At 39.2% G+C, this 16,872-nt stretch overlaps 1 protein-coding gene across 2 annotated transcripts in view; it reads left to right on the forward strand.

Annotated features, from left to right (window-relative positions):
• RHOBTB1 (Rho related BTB domain containing 1) overlaps positions 1–16,872 on the forward strand; it is a 48,508-nt gene that overhangs the window by 23,860 nt on the left and 7,776 nt on the right. For both annotated transcript variants that reach the window (XM_030951263.1, XM_030951264.1), the window contains 5 exons: positions 4,409–4,610; positions 4,955–5,058; positions 13,123–13,308; positions 15,045–16,012; positions 16,437–16,555. In XM_030951263.1, coding sequence (XP_030807123.1) covers positions 4,419–4,610; positions 4,955–5,058; positions 13,123–13,308; positions 15,045–16,012; positions 16,437–16,555 — 1,569 coding nt within the window. In that variant the 5' untranslated portion in view covers positions 4,409–4,418. The remainder of the gene's footprint in view (positions 1–4,408; positions 4,611–4,954; positions 5,059–13,122; positions 13,309–15,044; positions 16,013–16,436; positions 16,556–16,872) is intronic.

Here is a 16,872-nt window from a genome sequence, read left to right on the forward strand (position 1 = left end):
TCCACCTTGTTTCTAGCACAGAAAAATGCAATCATAGCTTTATATATTAAGCTGCATTCTTAAAACAAGTTCATGGTTATGATCTGAACAAGTTCATGGTTATCTATTGTATATTAATACACCTACACAGAGAGTTAGAGGGATTGTGTGTGTCTGTTGTGTTTAATCTGTGTACCAGTGGACTCGATAATCAGGTGATGTGCTTCATCTACAGATATTTTGGAAAATTTCATCAGAAAGGGAGTGTTTCATTATTGAGGCTGAGCAACTCGCGTGCTATTGCAACCACAACTGTTTTATGGTGATTATAATAACAACTCATCTAGCAATGAGGAAAAACTAAATGAAAAACCAAGCACCCCACAGCAACTGGAGGTGAGGCAACAGAAGAAGAAATTGGCAACCATAACCATCTGCAAGTTGTGGTTCAAAACAGTAGCCTTATATTTCTTTGGAAATAAATCAGCTTTATTTGGAATATTTCTTAACTGCTAATCAAGTGAATGAATTAAATGGCTTTATGTTAGATCTTGAGTCTGCTCACATCTCCTGCTTTTTTGGCTGCCTCTGACTTCTCTTCATCTGCAAACAATCACAGGTGACAATGTAAAAATAGAACATCCTAAGAGATTTTTGAGATCCTGTGTTATTCTTACGGGTATCTTTTTCCATTTCCATCCATCTGCTCATCTTTCTTTAGAACTGGTTTAAGCAGCTGAATTTTATGCTCCTTTCTTTTGGAAACGGTGATTTCTGATCAGACCTTTTCTCTGGTAGGTTCCTTGCTGCCCTCATTTGATGGCTTTTCTGTCTTTCTCTGGCTTTTTTGTCAGTGCCCTTTCTGGGACTGGTCACACTTCCAGTAACTTTCCTCATAGTTTTACCCTGCTTTGTTTCGCTGGTAAACTAAGCTGTTTCTGGTTGTAGGTTGGTTTTAGCAAGTTTTTTCGTTGATCTTAGAATGTTATGCCTTTATCTAAATCTTTATATATGCTGCTTTGTTCTTGTCTAACCAGTTCAGTTTCAGTTCCAGTTGGTCTTCCTAGATATTACCAGACTTTCAGAGCTCAAATCTAGTTGTCTTTTTTTTTAAATTTTAGTTTTGTAAATACATGTTCTACATTTTTAATCAGTGTGATTATATAATAGGTTTAGCACCAGCTTAACCTAGAGGCTGCCTTAAAAAAACTAACTGTGGCTGTATTCTTTAGATCTTGCATGTATTCCTGGCTTTAATCATTCCAGTAGCCAGAAGGCATCTGGCTACATTTGTAAGCATTTAATCAACTTGTTTTGCTAATTGTTTATACTGGAATTTGTTGTTAGCATCTGGTTTTACTTGAGGTGTCTAAATATCTGTCCGGGCTTCTGTCTGTCAGTCTCTTCAGGAGCTATTTCTGCTTTAATCCCTTCCTGAAAACTCGTGAACAATATTAAAGTGATCTGGATTTTTAACTCATAGTTACATTATAGATACTGGAGGATATTTAAGAACTTTCCTTAACACAGCCACAGAGCTCTACTTTTGTTTTTATTGCCAGTTTATTTTAATCTCTGTCCTGTGCAGTATTGAATCATGCTAAAAATATCTTCATTAGATTGCCATTGATCTACAGCAGGGCATTCAGGCATGCTGTGTCTGAGTCCTGTGATAACTTTGCTTTAATTAAGTTATGAAGTATATTGGAAAATTAAAACCCTAGTAATTTTTAAATTTTTTTCACGCGTTCCTTTTCTAGGATTCGCAGACAGTTGCAGTGATTTATCTAGTTACTTTTATTTAGATTTGCCTGTTAATTTTAAGCTGGCTTTGTTATCCTCTTGGAAATTTTGTAAGATTCTAGACCTTGTACTTAATACATATTTTGTGACTGACTGAAGCACATTTTATGCAGAACTACCATTTAAGAACTTTGGAAGAATTTTTAAATCAAATTGTTGTATAATACGACAGCTAATCTGTGTAACAGCTTTTTAATGGAATATTGGGTCAGAAGAAAAATTGATTTGGCATCTCTTCTTGGTAGTTTAAAACCAACCAGACACACTGGCTAGCCATGCTCCTTCATTTTGCTTTCTAGCCTTGTAAACATTTCCACATTCCATCTGTGATGTCTAGTCCATGCATGAATAAAATATGAAGTAATTTAATACCCCCACATAATATGTCAAGGGGGTTGCTGTTTATTCTCAGACTTGAAACTTTTTAAGATCACGTGCCGAAAGCTCTTGGGGTTTTGCTACTCATTTGGGGCCCTGCCTGTGAGGCTGTGGTGTATGAACATGCCATGTTCTCTGTAGTGTGGAGGAAAAAAAGGCATTTTTTTGTACTTTTATTTGTATTGTGACTGAGGAGGAACAAGGATGCTGAGGAGGAGCAAGGGATTAGCTCTTCCTGTGTTTGGAATCACAGAGAGGGTACAGAGCCCGTGGCCATGCCAGGACCAGCCTCATGGGAGCTTCCATCCAGCAGGCAGCTGGGGCTGGATCACAGAATGGAGCTGTAAGCCTCTGGAGTGCTCTACCTCCAGATCAGTAACCTCTCAGGATGCAGGTTACAAGCCAGGTGAAGGGATGAAGGCTGTCTCTAACAGCTTTGTTTCCTCACCAGCCCAAACCCCGGTGCTGGAGTCACAAGGCGCTGAGGGCTCGCGTGTGCCCAACGCTCTGTGTGTGTTTGTGTGTGTTCAAAGAGTGTTCTCTGCTCTGCATCTGCATTTTGCAGAGCTCTGCTTGTGCAACCATGCACTTGGGCCAGGGTGCCAAGTGTCTGGGCCCACGTTTCAGTCTCGGGTTGGAGAACTTCAAAATGTATTCTCATTTTGAGAGTCTGTGCTGCAGCATTTCCAGAAGCATTCAGTGTCTGTGGAAACATCAGTGTGACACGGTAGTGGCAAAAATCACTCTTGCACCTTGTCTGCGTTGTCTCTAACTCCTCCCTCCACACATGAATAAAGATTACAAATGTGCCTTAGTCATTATAGTTATTAGCATACAATAGTCAAATTTTATCTAAATGGGTCACCTTGAGTTTTAACAAAGACTTTTGTTTCTTGGTGTACATCAGTTTAAATAATGAAAAAGAATACAGTTAAAATCAGTGTTTGACTAGTAGTTACTAAACATGATTTTTGCTTAAATAAGAACATAGTGCTTCTGACAGTGAAAAATGGGCACCTAAATAGCTTGAACCTGTTATTTTTAACAGCCTGACAGCTAATATATAGTCTATATCTAAGTGTGAATGAGATGTGAATATTAAAAAAGGTATTAAAACAAGTCTTTCTTTATCTGTAGTGCTTTCTTCTCAGAAAAGAGGAGACCATCACTCCAGATGATGACCTGTGTTTTGTCAATTAAATTGCTGTAGGTTCCTTGCTGAAATAATTATTAGGCAAGCCTTCCTGAAAAGGTTTGTGACTTGCATTTTCCCTGTACTCCCTCCTTGATTACAATTCCCTGGCAGAGTCCAGATTGCTCAGCAGGCTGCTAGACATTAGAAAATCAAATTCAGATATATCAAACTATGATCTCACATATGAAAATGACAGACTGTAGTAAACATGCATGAGTTGGTTTTAGTCTTTCAAATATCCATTTCTTACAGCTTGCCTTTGTATCCAGGCATTTGTTCAATATACTGCCATAGAATATTTAAGGAAATAGTTTCAATATTAACTTTCCATGGGGACAGTATCTTAAAAAAACTTCTTCTCTTCACTTTCCATTTCACATCAAAAAGAATTTCTAGGTATAGATAAGTATATTTGCAAGTTCCTGATTGGCTCTTTAGTTTCATTTCAGTCCATGATCTGTACAAACTTCTCCTTGGACCATGAAGAGTGTGTGATACTTGCAGGGTGTAGTGGGAATTGTGGTTTTGTAGCAAACAGTCTCTGGAGTTGTCCTACAAGTGAGTTTTATTGTGTGCTAAAGGCATCTGTGTGACTTGCTGTTAGCAGTATTGTCCGGACAGCCCTAAATCAAATCCTGAATGGGCAGGACTGTGGAAGGCAGGTTCATACTGGTATCCTTCAGGTTAAACCCACTGATGTCCAGGCTTTTTTTCCTCCTGGCATAAAAAGTATTAGCAAGAGGTAAGTTTATACTAGCTGTCCTTGTTTCACCAAGATCTATCTTCTGCAAACAGGCTTGTGTTTACAGAAACCAAAGTGAAAATAGCATGTGAGCAGCATAAAGCCACTGCGGTCCAAATAGTTGTATATTTGCATAACTGAGCAGTATTTAAAGGACTGGCTGGCCTACTTTGGGACTGTTCACTACACACTTTTCTTTAAGAGTTTGTTGTCTCCAGGCATCTCTCAAGAAGAGGAAGTAAAAGGCTCTGATTCTAAACTGCACTGTTTTCACACAGAAGTAGAAAACTATTTTAACTGTGTTGTTCCAGTTTTTGATAAATGGACATTGACATGGACTACGAAAGACCCAACGTTGAAACTATCAAGTGTGTGGTGGTTGGAGATAATGCAGTGGGAAAGACTCGTCTGATCTGTGCCAGAGCCTGCAACACAACCTTGACTCAGTATCAGCTGCTGGCAACGCACGTCCCGACCGTCTGGGCCATTGATCAGTACCGTGTCTGCCAGGAGGTAAGGGCTGCAGGTGTGCAAGGTGTGCAGCACATGCTGGGAGGTGCTGCTATTGTTTCTTGGCAAGCCTCACCCTGCCAGGATGCAGCAATGAGCCCACAAGTGTTTTATGAGTGACCTCTACTGCAGCCATGCTCTGATACACCTCTCGTTCTAAAGTAATTTCTTTACCAAACTTATTTTTAGGGATGTAAGTATTCTGCCTGATTTATAAGATACATCTTTTGGTAAAAACTGCATGAGACAGACCCTTGAGCTAGTATGTTTTGGACCTTTTGATGGGGTGAATTACAAAGTAATTGTCTGATAGAGGCAAAGAGAATGTTCTTTGTGTTCTCTTCTAGGTCCTTGAACGCTCAAGAGATGTTGTGGATGAAGTGAGTGTTTCTCTCAGGCTGTGGGATACTTTTGGGGACCACCACAAAGACAGGCGCTTTGCTTATGGAAGGTAAATTGATCCAAGTAAAATTTTAGGAAATACTTGCATTCAAATTTTGGGGTAGAAATAAATTGCAAATCTAAATTTTGAAAAGCAAGGACTTAGCAATCACGGGTATTCATGTTCCTGCCCACTGCAAAGAGGATTATCTGCTGGAAGGATTAAAAAGATATAAATATTTAAAAAGCAGCATAGTTTTACTACGCTACATTTCCTTGAACAGCCTGCTAAGCTCTGTCAACAACTGTTGTCCTATTTTGAATTTTAAAGTACATTCTCCGAAATAAGATTGTAGCTTCAGAAAATTGAACATGAGCATTCTCTGCCTGTATAAGCAGTGTTTGATATAATTACCTAACAAGCAACAGACAAGGAGAGATGTTGGGAAATATCACTCTCACTCAATGAAATACTTATTTTATTAAAACCTGTGATGTTGAATGGGCAGCTAACCTCTTGAGAGCAGAGCTAGATTCATGAAAGATGAGGCTCCTCTGTATTTCCTTAAGTAAAGCTGAGGTTTTTCTTCTATGAATATAAAATGTCTGTTAGTGAATCAGTTAACCCTGGAAATTCTAAAAAATACATGTATAATAAATATATATATATAAATGAATGTGATCTAGATTTTTCCAGCATGTGTTATATATGTGTGTGTATATACATATGTTTGTAAAAGTTCAGCATAGTTTCAGCAAGTACTGAAGCCAGTGATAGTCTTTCTGGTTTGTTTAATTAGATCTGACCTTGTGGCAGTACAGACAGCAGAACAGCTGTATTAGGCAAATACTGAGCTGAAGGTGGGTTTTGGATATATATTTTCATAACTCACATTTGAGAGATCTCAGTCCTCACATATTTTTTCACCTTGTTCAACTTTTTCATAACCTTCTCATATCTGCTTCAGTCACTGCAGTTGATCAGACCTTCACAGACAGACACATTTTTTTTCCAGCTGGGAATGAATGCCCTTTGTAGAGTGTCAGCCCCAGCTTTCTATTGCATGTGGCCAAAATGTACTGTCTTGCTGTTTTTCTTCTCTCTGTGCTGCCTGATGACACAAGTGACTTTGAAGGAGGATGGTCTTTTCTATTCTCTACCCCTTAGAAACGCTGGAGAGGGTTCTGCTGGTTGAATCCACCCATTAAATTTTCAGGTTTCAGAACTCTGTATGTTTGTACAACACTCCTTTGTGTACAGCACTGTTAGTTGAGTTTTCAGAGTCATGAATTACCTGGAATTTTCTGTTGGGAAACAACAACACATCTGGGCTGCACAACCTGTACCATTTGTAAATAAGCTTTGTGAGAGAAGTTATAGACTTTAAGGTAATATTTACCTTAATATTTAGTGCTACTGGAAGATGTCCATAGATACTGTTTTACCTTTTGGCAGCATGTGGAGCCTGCATTGATAAATTTGGATGTAACTTCCATGTTTCCACTCACTGTTCTGCTTTGATGTGGCCTCCCGATATTCTGCAACAGATACTGTGTCGCTGAGAAGATTACTGGAGATTAGGAGAGCAGAATCAGGCATGTTCTGAACCCTGATCCCACATTTACTGACAGGATGGGAGAGGGAGGAAACAACATACTTAGATTCTAATCCTGCAAACGCCAAGGAGGACGTGAATAACTTGAGATCTCGAGGATTAAGCATATGAGCAGAGTGATTCATTTGTGAGGTTTGCAGAACTGAACTTGTGTAGAATGAGGTTTGCTGTACCTAATTAGCTTTAAAAGGCTGTTCTGGAAGCCTGCTCTCCTGTTAGTGGTTTTTCTGCAAGTCTATTAATGAAGAAAGTAACTGGAAGCTCTACAGGAATACTTTATAAATAGAATTTCAGTTTTAAAATGTTGTGATTTTAAGCACTTAGGTACTTGGTTGTTTTAAGAATGTTAATGTTGCAGTCAAAGCAGACTGTTTAGTATTTCATCTGGGCTGGCATTTTAAAACTAGTTTTTCAATGCTGAATGTTCATATTTCTAGAAATTTATTTTAAATCATCTCTGTACATTGAGCTGCAGTCTAGTCAGCTGTGTCAAATCTTGCAATACAGTGAAAGGCCAATTTCATGGCAAACTGTTCAAGGTTACACCTGCAAGTGCCCCATGTTTTGATTGTCTGAAGGATCATATAATAATATAAGCCTTTGGTTCTCTTAAAAAAATTCTGTGCATCTGCACCTTATGCAGGGGAAGGCTTACTCCAGCAAACATTCAGCCAAGACCTCTGATTGTCCTAAACCTGGTGTAACAGGAACCAGCAAGTCATTAACTCGCCTGCTGCTCCTTGGAAAAGTTTGCTCCATACAGTTCTAGAAAATGTTACATAAATAGATTATGCTATAGATGACTGGGTGAACAGTTAATCGGGCTTGTAGCACAGATAAATCCTTCTTAACTTTATTTTTCACAGATAGAAACATGAAAGGAGGGGAAAAGGAATCTGTTTTCCACTATTTTTGTGTGACAGGACTAGAGAAACATTTGAATGCCGCCGGGGATGGAATAGTTAATGTTCCTCTGCCATCCCTTAATGGGGGTATGGAGAGTGAGATCAGCTTGCATTCTGCTCTGTGGTGTTTAGTTTAATAATCACACTCCTCTGTGAGCTTTGGGAAACAGTTCCTGACAGCTTAGGGGAGTGAGGGGGATGTGGCTGCAGAGACTTGTGGAAATATTTGCTGCAGTTTACAGAATGACATTTTTCACCCCCTTAGACTAAAGTGTGTGCTTTAGTTTTGGAAATATCCTGTTCAGTTCAGCTTAAGCAGTATGTGATGCCAAATAGCCATTTATTAATAATCTCCCATAGGGTTTCATTTGGTGCACAATCATCCCAAAATGCTGTAAAATGATAATGCCTTGGTTATGATTTAGTGTCTTGATTTCCAGCTCCCAGCCACCTATTTGTTTAATAACAATCTACCCTTGGTGCCATTGTATTCTCTAAGCCTGCAGATGAGGTGTGAACTTCATTTAAAGCCCAAGTTGTTATTCTGTAGCAGTTTCTCTGGGAGGCAAGTGTAAAGACAAAACATCTTAATTTACATTTCAACTTGTCAGGATTCACTATCTCCCATCCTCCTGTCCAATCTGGTTTTGAATGAGAGTGTCAACATATCATCATGTTCAAGCTAATCCTAGAAGCTGGCTTGTAGTTCTTTTTCTCCCTTTTTGCATCCTTTTCTTTTTTTTTTTTTTTTTTTTGTTTTCCTTCCCCAGGTGAACATGTTTGGCTAATTTGATAAATAGCCTCTGTATCCTGGGGTTTTTTAACATGCAGCTCTAGTATGTGTAAACATAAGCACAAACCTGCAAAGAGTTAATTCAATCAAATATTTATTCTCGATACCATGAACGGGGGTTGTTAGCTAATTCAGCCAGGATGACTTATTTACTTGCAACTTAAATATGAGCTGTAGACCAAACAAAATCTGTTCATGCAGCATGGACAGAAAACAGCTTTTTCCTCATGATTTACAAATGTGAATGAGTCTTGCTGTTAGACTGCTGACAGAGTCTCTTAAAATAGGTTTAGAGTATTTCCTCTGTGAATGGATTTTGTAAGTCTTGTGGGCATTGTATACATGCAGAGGAACACATGCATTCAACTTTCTGTGTGATTACAATTCCCTTTACCAGTTACTCCAATGTAATTGAATCCCTAAAAATATACCTTTGGAATGCTGCTGAAAGGAGTCCATGAGAACAGGGCTTTATCACTGATATCTGAAGACTTCCACCAACTTCCTTCTGATTTTTTTTCCTCGAGGGACAATGATGATGCTGTTTCTGTAAGAACAAAATCAAGGTAGCTTTGATGTAAAATGGTACTTGCATTCATCAAATTCAGTGAGATTAGGGTGAGGTTTGTGCCTTCACAGAGTTACTTGGTCTGCCTTTAGTTAGATCAGTGCCCTCTGTCATGGAGCAGCTGGTGCCTGAACTGAGGCTGGGCCAGCAGCTCCCCTCCTTTCTTCAGAGAAGGTCTGAGGTTTCAGAAGTGCCTTGTGAATGAAAGCTCACACATTCCCTGTGCCTCTCAAGCCATTACTGGCCTGGGTTGGAAGTGATCCTCAGAGATGTGTCTCTAGAGCAGAGGAACTGAACAGACACAGGACAGTCTCTTGCTTCACTAGAAGAGGCTCAGCTGATGGGGAATCCAGTTATTTCAGGTGTCTCTCAGCTCTGCTGCTTCCTCTTGTTACATTTGCTACCACAAAAAAGCAATAGGCAGTATCTTCAAGTCATCTTCAGCTACCCAAATTTGTGAGCCTCCCCTTCTACTTTACAGTGGTTTATAACCTGTTCAGGTTCTTCATCATATGATCATGAGGAACTGTGAAAAACCATTTTTATAACATATACATATATTTGTTAGGATGTTTTTCTCTTTTGAGTTTGACTTAGGCCCAAGAAAGACTGCAATAAGCAGAGAGGGTCACACAGACAGCTTTCTCCAGTAACTTTATTTTGATAGGCTGTGTGTATGCACTGGTTTTTTTTCTTCTTTTTTTACCTACATGAACATTTGAGGCTTTTTCATTCAGCTGATGGGGAAGTAAATGCTTTATATACTTGGGCCACTGAAATTAATGCAGTCCTACGTCTGTCCTCTGCATCCCACCATGGTTCCATACTGTGAGTAGAAAGAGGTTGCTATGGAATTTCTGTTAGGAATCCTTCCTTCTTTAGAAAGGTGTGTGCCAAATGGGGCTGTTAGTGAGCCTGAGGCTCAACTTGATGTATACATAATTTATCTACAATAGAAGGACACTTCCAATGCTTTAATCCTTCCTTAAGGAGTAAAAAAGTATGTGGCAGTTGTTATTTGTGGTATTACATCATTTCACATTTTGCCTTGCTTTCCTAAGTCAGGGGCTGGGTGGAAAGGGGCATTTGGGCTCTACACTAAAAGGCTGCAAGGCAACATCAAAATCTTTTGGAAATGATAAGTGTGGGAAGCTACTTTCTGTCAAAATTTTGATCTTAGTGAATTATTTCTTTGTGAATAGGTATTAGGTGGACTTCTTGTGCTGTTTTCCACTCCCAGGATCTCAGGATGTCAGTCTGGGTTTCCTGGTTTTCCATGGCAGGAAGGCCTGTTCCAACCCAAAATGTTCAATGATTCTATAAAGCACTTCTTGGTGTTCAGGTTTATAAAAATGTTTCTTGAATTATTCCTGAATTTTACTGGGAAATGGCTGTGAAATTCTGTTTTTTTAATAAGTGCAGCTTGTATTTGTGAATATGTTGCTGCAGAGAGAAAGGACAAATCAGGTTTACTTCTTTTTTCTTCTTTCTCATTCTCTAGGTAACCAACACAAAAAGTAACTGCACAAAAATGGCAGTAGAATAGGCACTTTAAAAAATCATACCCTTTTACATTCCCTGAGAATATTAAAATAACATTGGTAAATTTTTAATGTTTAGGAAATATTCATGCATATTTTAACCTGACAGGGTCTGCTTTTTTATGAACAAATGTCGAACCAAACTTTATACTGCGGTGTTAGCAAGTTGTAAATGTGCCTTTGACATTAATAGGAATCGTAGGTACTTTAATTAAAGTTTCCAAAGGACACCTTTCCTGAAATGCTCACAGTTCTATGTAGCTGGTTAATCTTCCTCATCCATTTCTGTCTCCAGTTGGTACTGAGTGCAAATTGTGCTTATGACTTGAATGAAAACCTAATTTATCATGATGGAGTGGCTGTATTTTGTGAGCTAGCAGAGCCAGCTGTGGTGCTGGTTCAGCGTGTGAACTTTGCCACTACCCAGTGCTTTCCCATCCGTCCTGTTCCTGGCACAGAACCATTAATTTCTCTCTGTCCAGTGCAGAACTCTCAGGAATCTTTGTTTTATGGGGAAAGGATAAATAATAGGATAAATACAGGATAAATAATAGGATAAATATAAGATAAATAATTTGCAAATCTCATTTTTTACCTCTTTACTCTGTTATTCTTTCCATGTGGAAGGCAGCAAGGTGACAATGTCCTGTTAGTGCAGTGCAGTGGGTTTTGGAAGAACCCAGCTTTGCTCATCTCCGTTTTACGGTTGCCCAGCAAAGGTCAGAGGCAAGGAGCTGCTCAAGGTGGCAAAAACATGATACTCCCTTGGCAAGGGCTGTAAGACATGCAGGGCTGTGCTGGGTCAGGCTGCCCTGCCCCGGGACACCCCTGGCTCTTTCCAGAGCACAGACTGTGCCCAGCCCTGGGCACCTGGGGAACTGGTGTGTCCTGCCTGTGGATGCCTGCTGGAGCTGTTTTCTTTTGGTTTTCTGGGAGATGTGATGTGTGTCTTGTGGCTTGTAAAGTCAGGAGGGTTGGGTCCTCGTGACTGCAGTTGCTGGGCTTAGGTATTAATTTCTGAAGGATGCTGACAGGCTGTCTCTGTAAGATGCTTAGCTGTAGTTAGGAGCAGCCAGGCAGCCAGTGCTTGCCAGTCCAGCAGTTGTGATGGCCTTGAATTGAACAACAATTGACCCTATTAGAATACATGTAACACAGAGTTTTTTGTACCTTAATTGTACATTGGCTTCTCTTTCTGGGATCTGAGCAAATGTCTGCTGGGGTTTAGGTTTTACTCCTACCTGACCTTGAATAGACTAAGTTTGAGTTTAAAGTGTGTTTGCCTCAGCTGTGCAGCAGACCATTGTGTTGGCTGCTTAGCCCTTCACTATTTACTAGAGAACTTTCCAGTTTGAAAAGGCCTTGTTCCTGGATATGACAGATGTGTTGCAGTTTATATAAGACAGAAATTTGGAGCAGGAACATTTCTCTTGCATTAAATTGATGCTCACAGCAGTCTCCATATTGTGTGCAGCTATCTTTAGAAATAGCTGGATATATCTATGCCCTCAGTGAAATGTAGAAAGCAGCACTACTGAGGAGGTATTTCATTATTTAAAAGGTGAATGTTAAGATTCACTGCTGCTGATGCTCTGTACATGACACAAACTGCAGATACAACACATTGGTGCTAAATTAAAGAATAATAGAACTGAGATAGAGATGGTATTGCTGAGCTTATCCTGCTGACAATTCTGTAGCAAAAAGTTGCCTCCTCAAAATGTCCCTTCTCCTCAGTTTTTCTCAAGAGTTTAAATTCAACTTTTTTTTCTTCTTTTCTTTTCTATTTTTTTCCCATAAGAGACCCAAGAGATTGAGAACTGCTTGTTTATAAATAATAAAATTGCCCCTAGTTAGGTATGCCCTGAGACAAGTATTCAATCATTTCTCTGCCTTTGGGTGCCAGCTCTGACAAGAGTTAGGCTGTGGTTCAGTGGTTGAGCTGTCAACCTTAATCCTCATGCTTATAATTTATATAGCAAGTTCATTTAGTGAAGTACTTTCTGTTTTCTTAGAAACCTTTAATAGCCTGCAAATATTGCCATGCTTAATCTAATTTAAGCCACTGTCCTATTCTACAGTTTACTGACCTTATTTTCGCTGTAATGTTTATTTTTGCTGATATTGTAGAAGTGGTCATTCTGCAGTAGTTTGCCCTTCTAACAGGTTATTTATTAAAGACATTGGAGAATTGCTGTGCAAAGCACATTGAAAGGCAGCCACCTCAGTACTTGAAACAGTGCAGTAAAGGTATTTCTCCATGCCAAGTTCACAAGTGATCTGTCTGCCTGCGTGGCTGTTCTGAAGTTTTGCACAGCTCCTCTCTAATTCCCAAGCACCAATGATCTTTGAACTGCAATTTAGGTGTCCAGTCAGCAGAATTGTTTCTGGAGCAGTGGCAGCCTGTGAGTAACTGCTGTGTAAAAGTAGAGAATGGAAAGCCCTACCTCTCTTCTTAGTGCTCCGCTCCCATGTGCTGAGATCACTTCAGCATGGAGGGGCAGTGCTTCCTGGGTATGTGGCTTTGTGCTCCCCTGCTTTTGTGGTGAAAGGTGTAGCTTCTCTCACACCTCTGCACGAACAACATCTATTCTGACATCTCAGTGTCAGCACATTTGTCAAAGAGCAGAGCAGAGTAATGGAACTAGGTGAAACTCCAGCAAAAATAATTTATGGGGTTTTAATCAGGTATTTTCTTCTTACCTTTCTAGGTCTGATGTTGTTGTTCTATGCTTTTCAATTGCTAATCCTAATTCCCTGAATCATGTGAAAACAATGTGGTATCAAGAAATCAAGCACTTCTGTCCTCGCACACCTGTCATCCTGGTGGGCTGCCAGCTGGATCTCCGCTATGCCGATCTCGAGGCTGTTAACAGAGCCAGACGGCCTCTGGCAAGGTAAAGTTTAAACAAAAATAAGAATTTTTTTTAAAAAATCACCTTGGTAGTCAGGTACAACACTTGCAAAAGAGAAACTGGAGAGCCTAGTTTCCTTTTTTTTGGCAATGAGAATATACGTGCTTTTTTCTTTTTTTAATTCTGTTGTCTGTGTTGGTTAGTTCTTTAACACACACAGTTATTAAGTTTCCCACAAAAGTTTTGCACATTGGATATCTAAATGTGTTTGGGTGGCAGAACACTACAGTAAGATAGAGATGGTTATGATTATTGAATGTTTTCTTATGTATTTTTCTCCATGAACATATGTATCATGTCCTACCCTCTCACTATTGTCAGGTACTGTTTTAAACTGTCAGATTCTACTAGAATTTTCTTAATTCTCTTTTTTTTTTTTTTTTTTTTTTGTAAATGTAATCCTAGATCATAGCGGAAAATTAAATGGTTGCAAATTAAACTTCTAAAAGTTCTGAGATCAAAAGCGAGTTTGGGGGTTGTTCTAGAGAAGCTTTGTTTCTCCCAGATACAAAATACAACCATTCACATATTTGGCAATAACAGTCCCACAATAACTGGCTTGCTTCTAATTTATTCCTTTTATGGGAATTTCAATGAGACCAGATTCACGGAAATAATATCCATGATTGTGTAATTAATGACTGTATTGTAACAAATTTCCGTAAAGAGATTGAATTAATATTTTGCGGGCTCTTAGAAAACTTTGCATTGCGTTGCAGTCAAACTCTTGACGTAGCAATATGATTTTTATAGGTCTATTTGTTCATTAAACATTTCTTTGTTGTGAGGGTGGGGTGGGCTTTTTGGTTGACTCTTTAAAAGGAAATTGTGTTTTTTCAAAACTCCTCTTCTGCCCTAATCCTGCTCCCTGATTTCACCATTAGTAAGTTTGAGTCAGAGCTCTGTGTGTCTGGCACAGACTCCTGCCACCTGAACTGGTTATTTATTAGCTGGCACTCAGCAAGCTGTTGTCTGGGGCGTGTTCCATCTGTGCCAGCTCTTGTCTGCCCAATATGGTGGGCTCACAGAACACACTCTTGGGTCGTGTCTTCTGGGGAGATGATTTTTTTTGCTGGGAAAATGGATCCTAGCCCAGACTTTTTACTGGTTTGTTTACCCTGTATCATGTACTAGAGCTGCTCTGGAAATTCATGAGTTCCCACATAATACTCCTGCAGCCAAAACAAGCCTATCTCTTGCAGTGTGTGTTGTTACTCTTGTGTTGTAGGCTACTATGATTTTCTTTTAAAAGTATGAATTTAAGGAATATTTCCATTTCATATTTAGCTGTATTTCTGGCATTTTTTATGTCATCAGAATTTCCATTTGTGTTTAAATGATGGTTGTGACAGAATATCTGAGTAGTAAGAGGTGGTAGGAGGATTTTAAATAATGAAAGCTCTCAAGTATCCTATCAATTTTTACTGTAAATTTCACTTTAAGTAAGAGGCTCCATTTTGCCTAAATGATTTCTACATATATTTAGTAACATTACAGACACCACCAAACTTAAATTAAGTTAAAAACATGTGTTATTCTAAAACTCTGTAGAGTCATGATTGTAGATTTCCAAAGGGCTTGTGCACTTAGTTTTATATTTTGTTTCTTTTGAATAATGGTTATCTCAGATTTAGTGCTGAATTAAAAAAATATTTGGTAAAATTCCATGCTTTCTAGCGTAACTTTGTGTGACAAGGTTCATTTTTTGTTTACCCTAGGCCAATAAAAAGGGGAGACATTTTGCCACCAGAGAGAGGCAGAGAGGTTGCCAAGGAACTTGGGATACCCTACTATGAAACCAGTGTATTTGACCAGTTTGGAATTAAAGATGTGTTTGACAATGCAATTAGAGCTGCCCTGATCTCCAGAAGACACCTTCAATTCTGGAAATCTCATTTGAAGAAGGTCCAAAAACCTTTGCTTCAGGCTCCATTCCTACCTCCAAAAGCCCCTCCTCCAGTTATCAAAATTCCTGAGTGTCCCACGCCAAGCATGAATGAAGCTGGATATTTATTGGACAGCCCGCTGTGTGCAGATGTCATGTTTGTTCTTCAGGAGCAGGACTGCATTTTTGCTCACAAGATTTACCTAGCTACCTCCTCTTCAAAGTTTTATGACCTTTTCTTAATGGAATGTGAGGAAAGTCCATACTTGGATGAAACACAGTGTAATAAAGAAAATACAAATAAGGATGTTCTGACAAGTCACCTTGAGACAAACAGTGACAGTGACGAGGCATCTTTGAAGTCTCTTGATGTTAAAATTCCCCCACCAGAAAGCAGTGAGTCTTTAAACATGCTAGAACCTGAATCTGGTGAAACAAACTCTGCAGCAAGATCTCTGTCCTGCTGGGGTAAGGGGTTTGTTAGTGTGCACAAGGAAATGCAAGTGAATCCTGTCTCAAAGAGGACGTGTCCTGTAACTGTGGTAAAAATGGATTCCTCTGTGCAGGCTGCACCTTTTAAAACTGTTTTGCAGTTTTTATACACAGGCCAACTGGATGAAAACGAAAAAGACCTCACCAGACTGGCTCAGATTGCTGAAATCCTGGAAGTCTTTGACTTGCGAATGATGGTGGAGAATATTATGAATAAAGAAGCCTTCATGAATCAAGAGATTACTAAAGCATTTCATGTCAGAAAAGCTAATAGGATAAAAGAGTGCCTTTGCAAAGGGACATTTTCTGGTGAGTAAATACATGCTTAAGCAGGAAGAGAACTATTTTTTTTTCTCATCCATGTTACTGTCACTTCATAGACTTCAAACAGTGTGACAGCTTACATTGTTCTGAGAGGAGGGATGACCCCAAATTGTGTTGTTACCCAGGCCAACTGTTCCAACCTGGGATTCTGTAGTTTCATTTCTCAAAATCTCCTCACAGCTTTTAAATAAGCAACCCAATTCTCAGAAATGTTGAACATTCAATATCCCCCTTTACAATTAAAGCTTTTTATTAACTATTTAAAATGCAAGAGTTATTTTTGAGGTGGAGGTCATGGGAAATGAAGGAAGTCCTTGGTTAACAGCATGCAAATGAAACACATTCTTGAGAACAGGTTGCACCCTAAGCACAGACTTGCAGCACTGCTGTGCCTTTGTTCCCATGGCAGATGTGACATTTAAATTGGACGATGGAAGCATCAAGGCCCACAAGCCACTGCTGATCTGCAGCTGTGAGTGGATGTCTGCTATGTTTGGAGGATCATTTATTGAAAGCTCCAACAGTGAGGTATTTGTCTATTTTCATCTCTTTTGTTTACAATGTCTGATGGATTTAGGATGATGGAAGCATCATTTATTTGAAAGGTTGTAACAAGCCCTAGAATCAGGGATTTATTCTTCATTGCAAACCTGGGATGCTTTTCTTCTTAAGGCATTAAATAAGGCTGCCCAGGAAGACAACATACTTTCTCCAATGCACAAATCATCCTTCAGCACTGGGGTGTGTGTTTAAACCCAAAGTCCTGTAAAATATTAAATATGGGGAAGGAAATTAAGTATGAATTTGTGAATTTCTTTAAAATAATTTTTTTAGATTTTGTGAAT

This window comes from Camarhynchus parvulus, chromosome 6, assembly GCF_901933205.1.
Source record: "Camarhynchus parvulus chromosome 6, STF_HiC, whole genome shotgun sequence".
Taxonomy (NCBI): domain Eukaryota; kingdom Metazoa; phylum Chordata; class Aves; order Passeriformes; family Thraupidae; genus Camarhynchus; species Camarhynchus parvulus.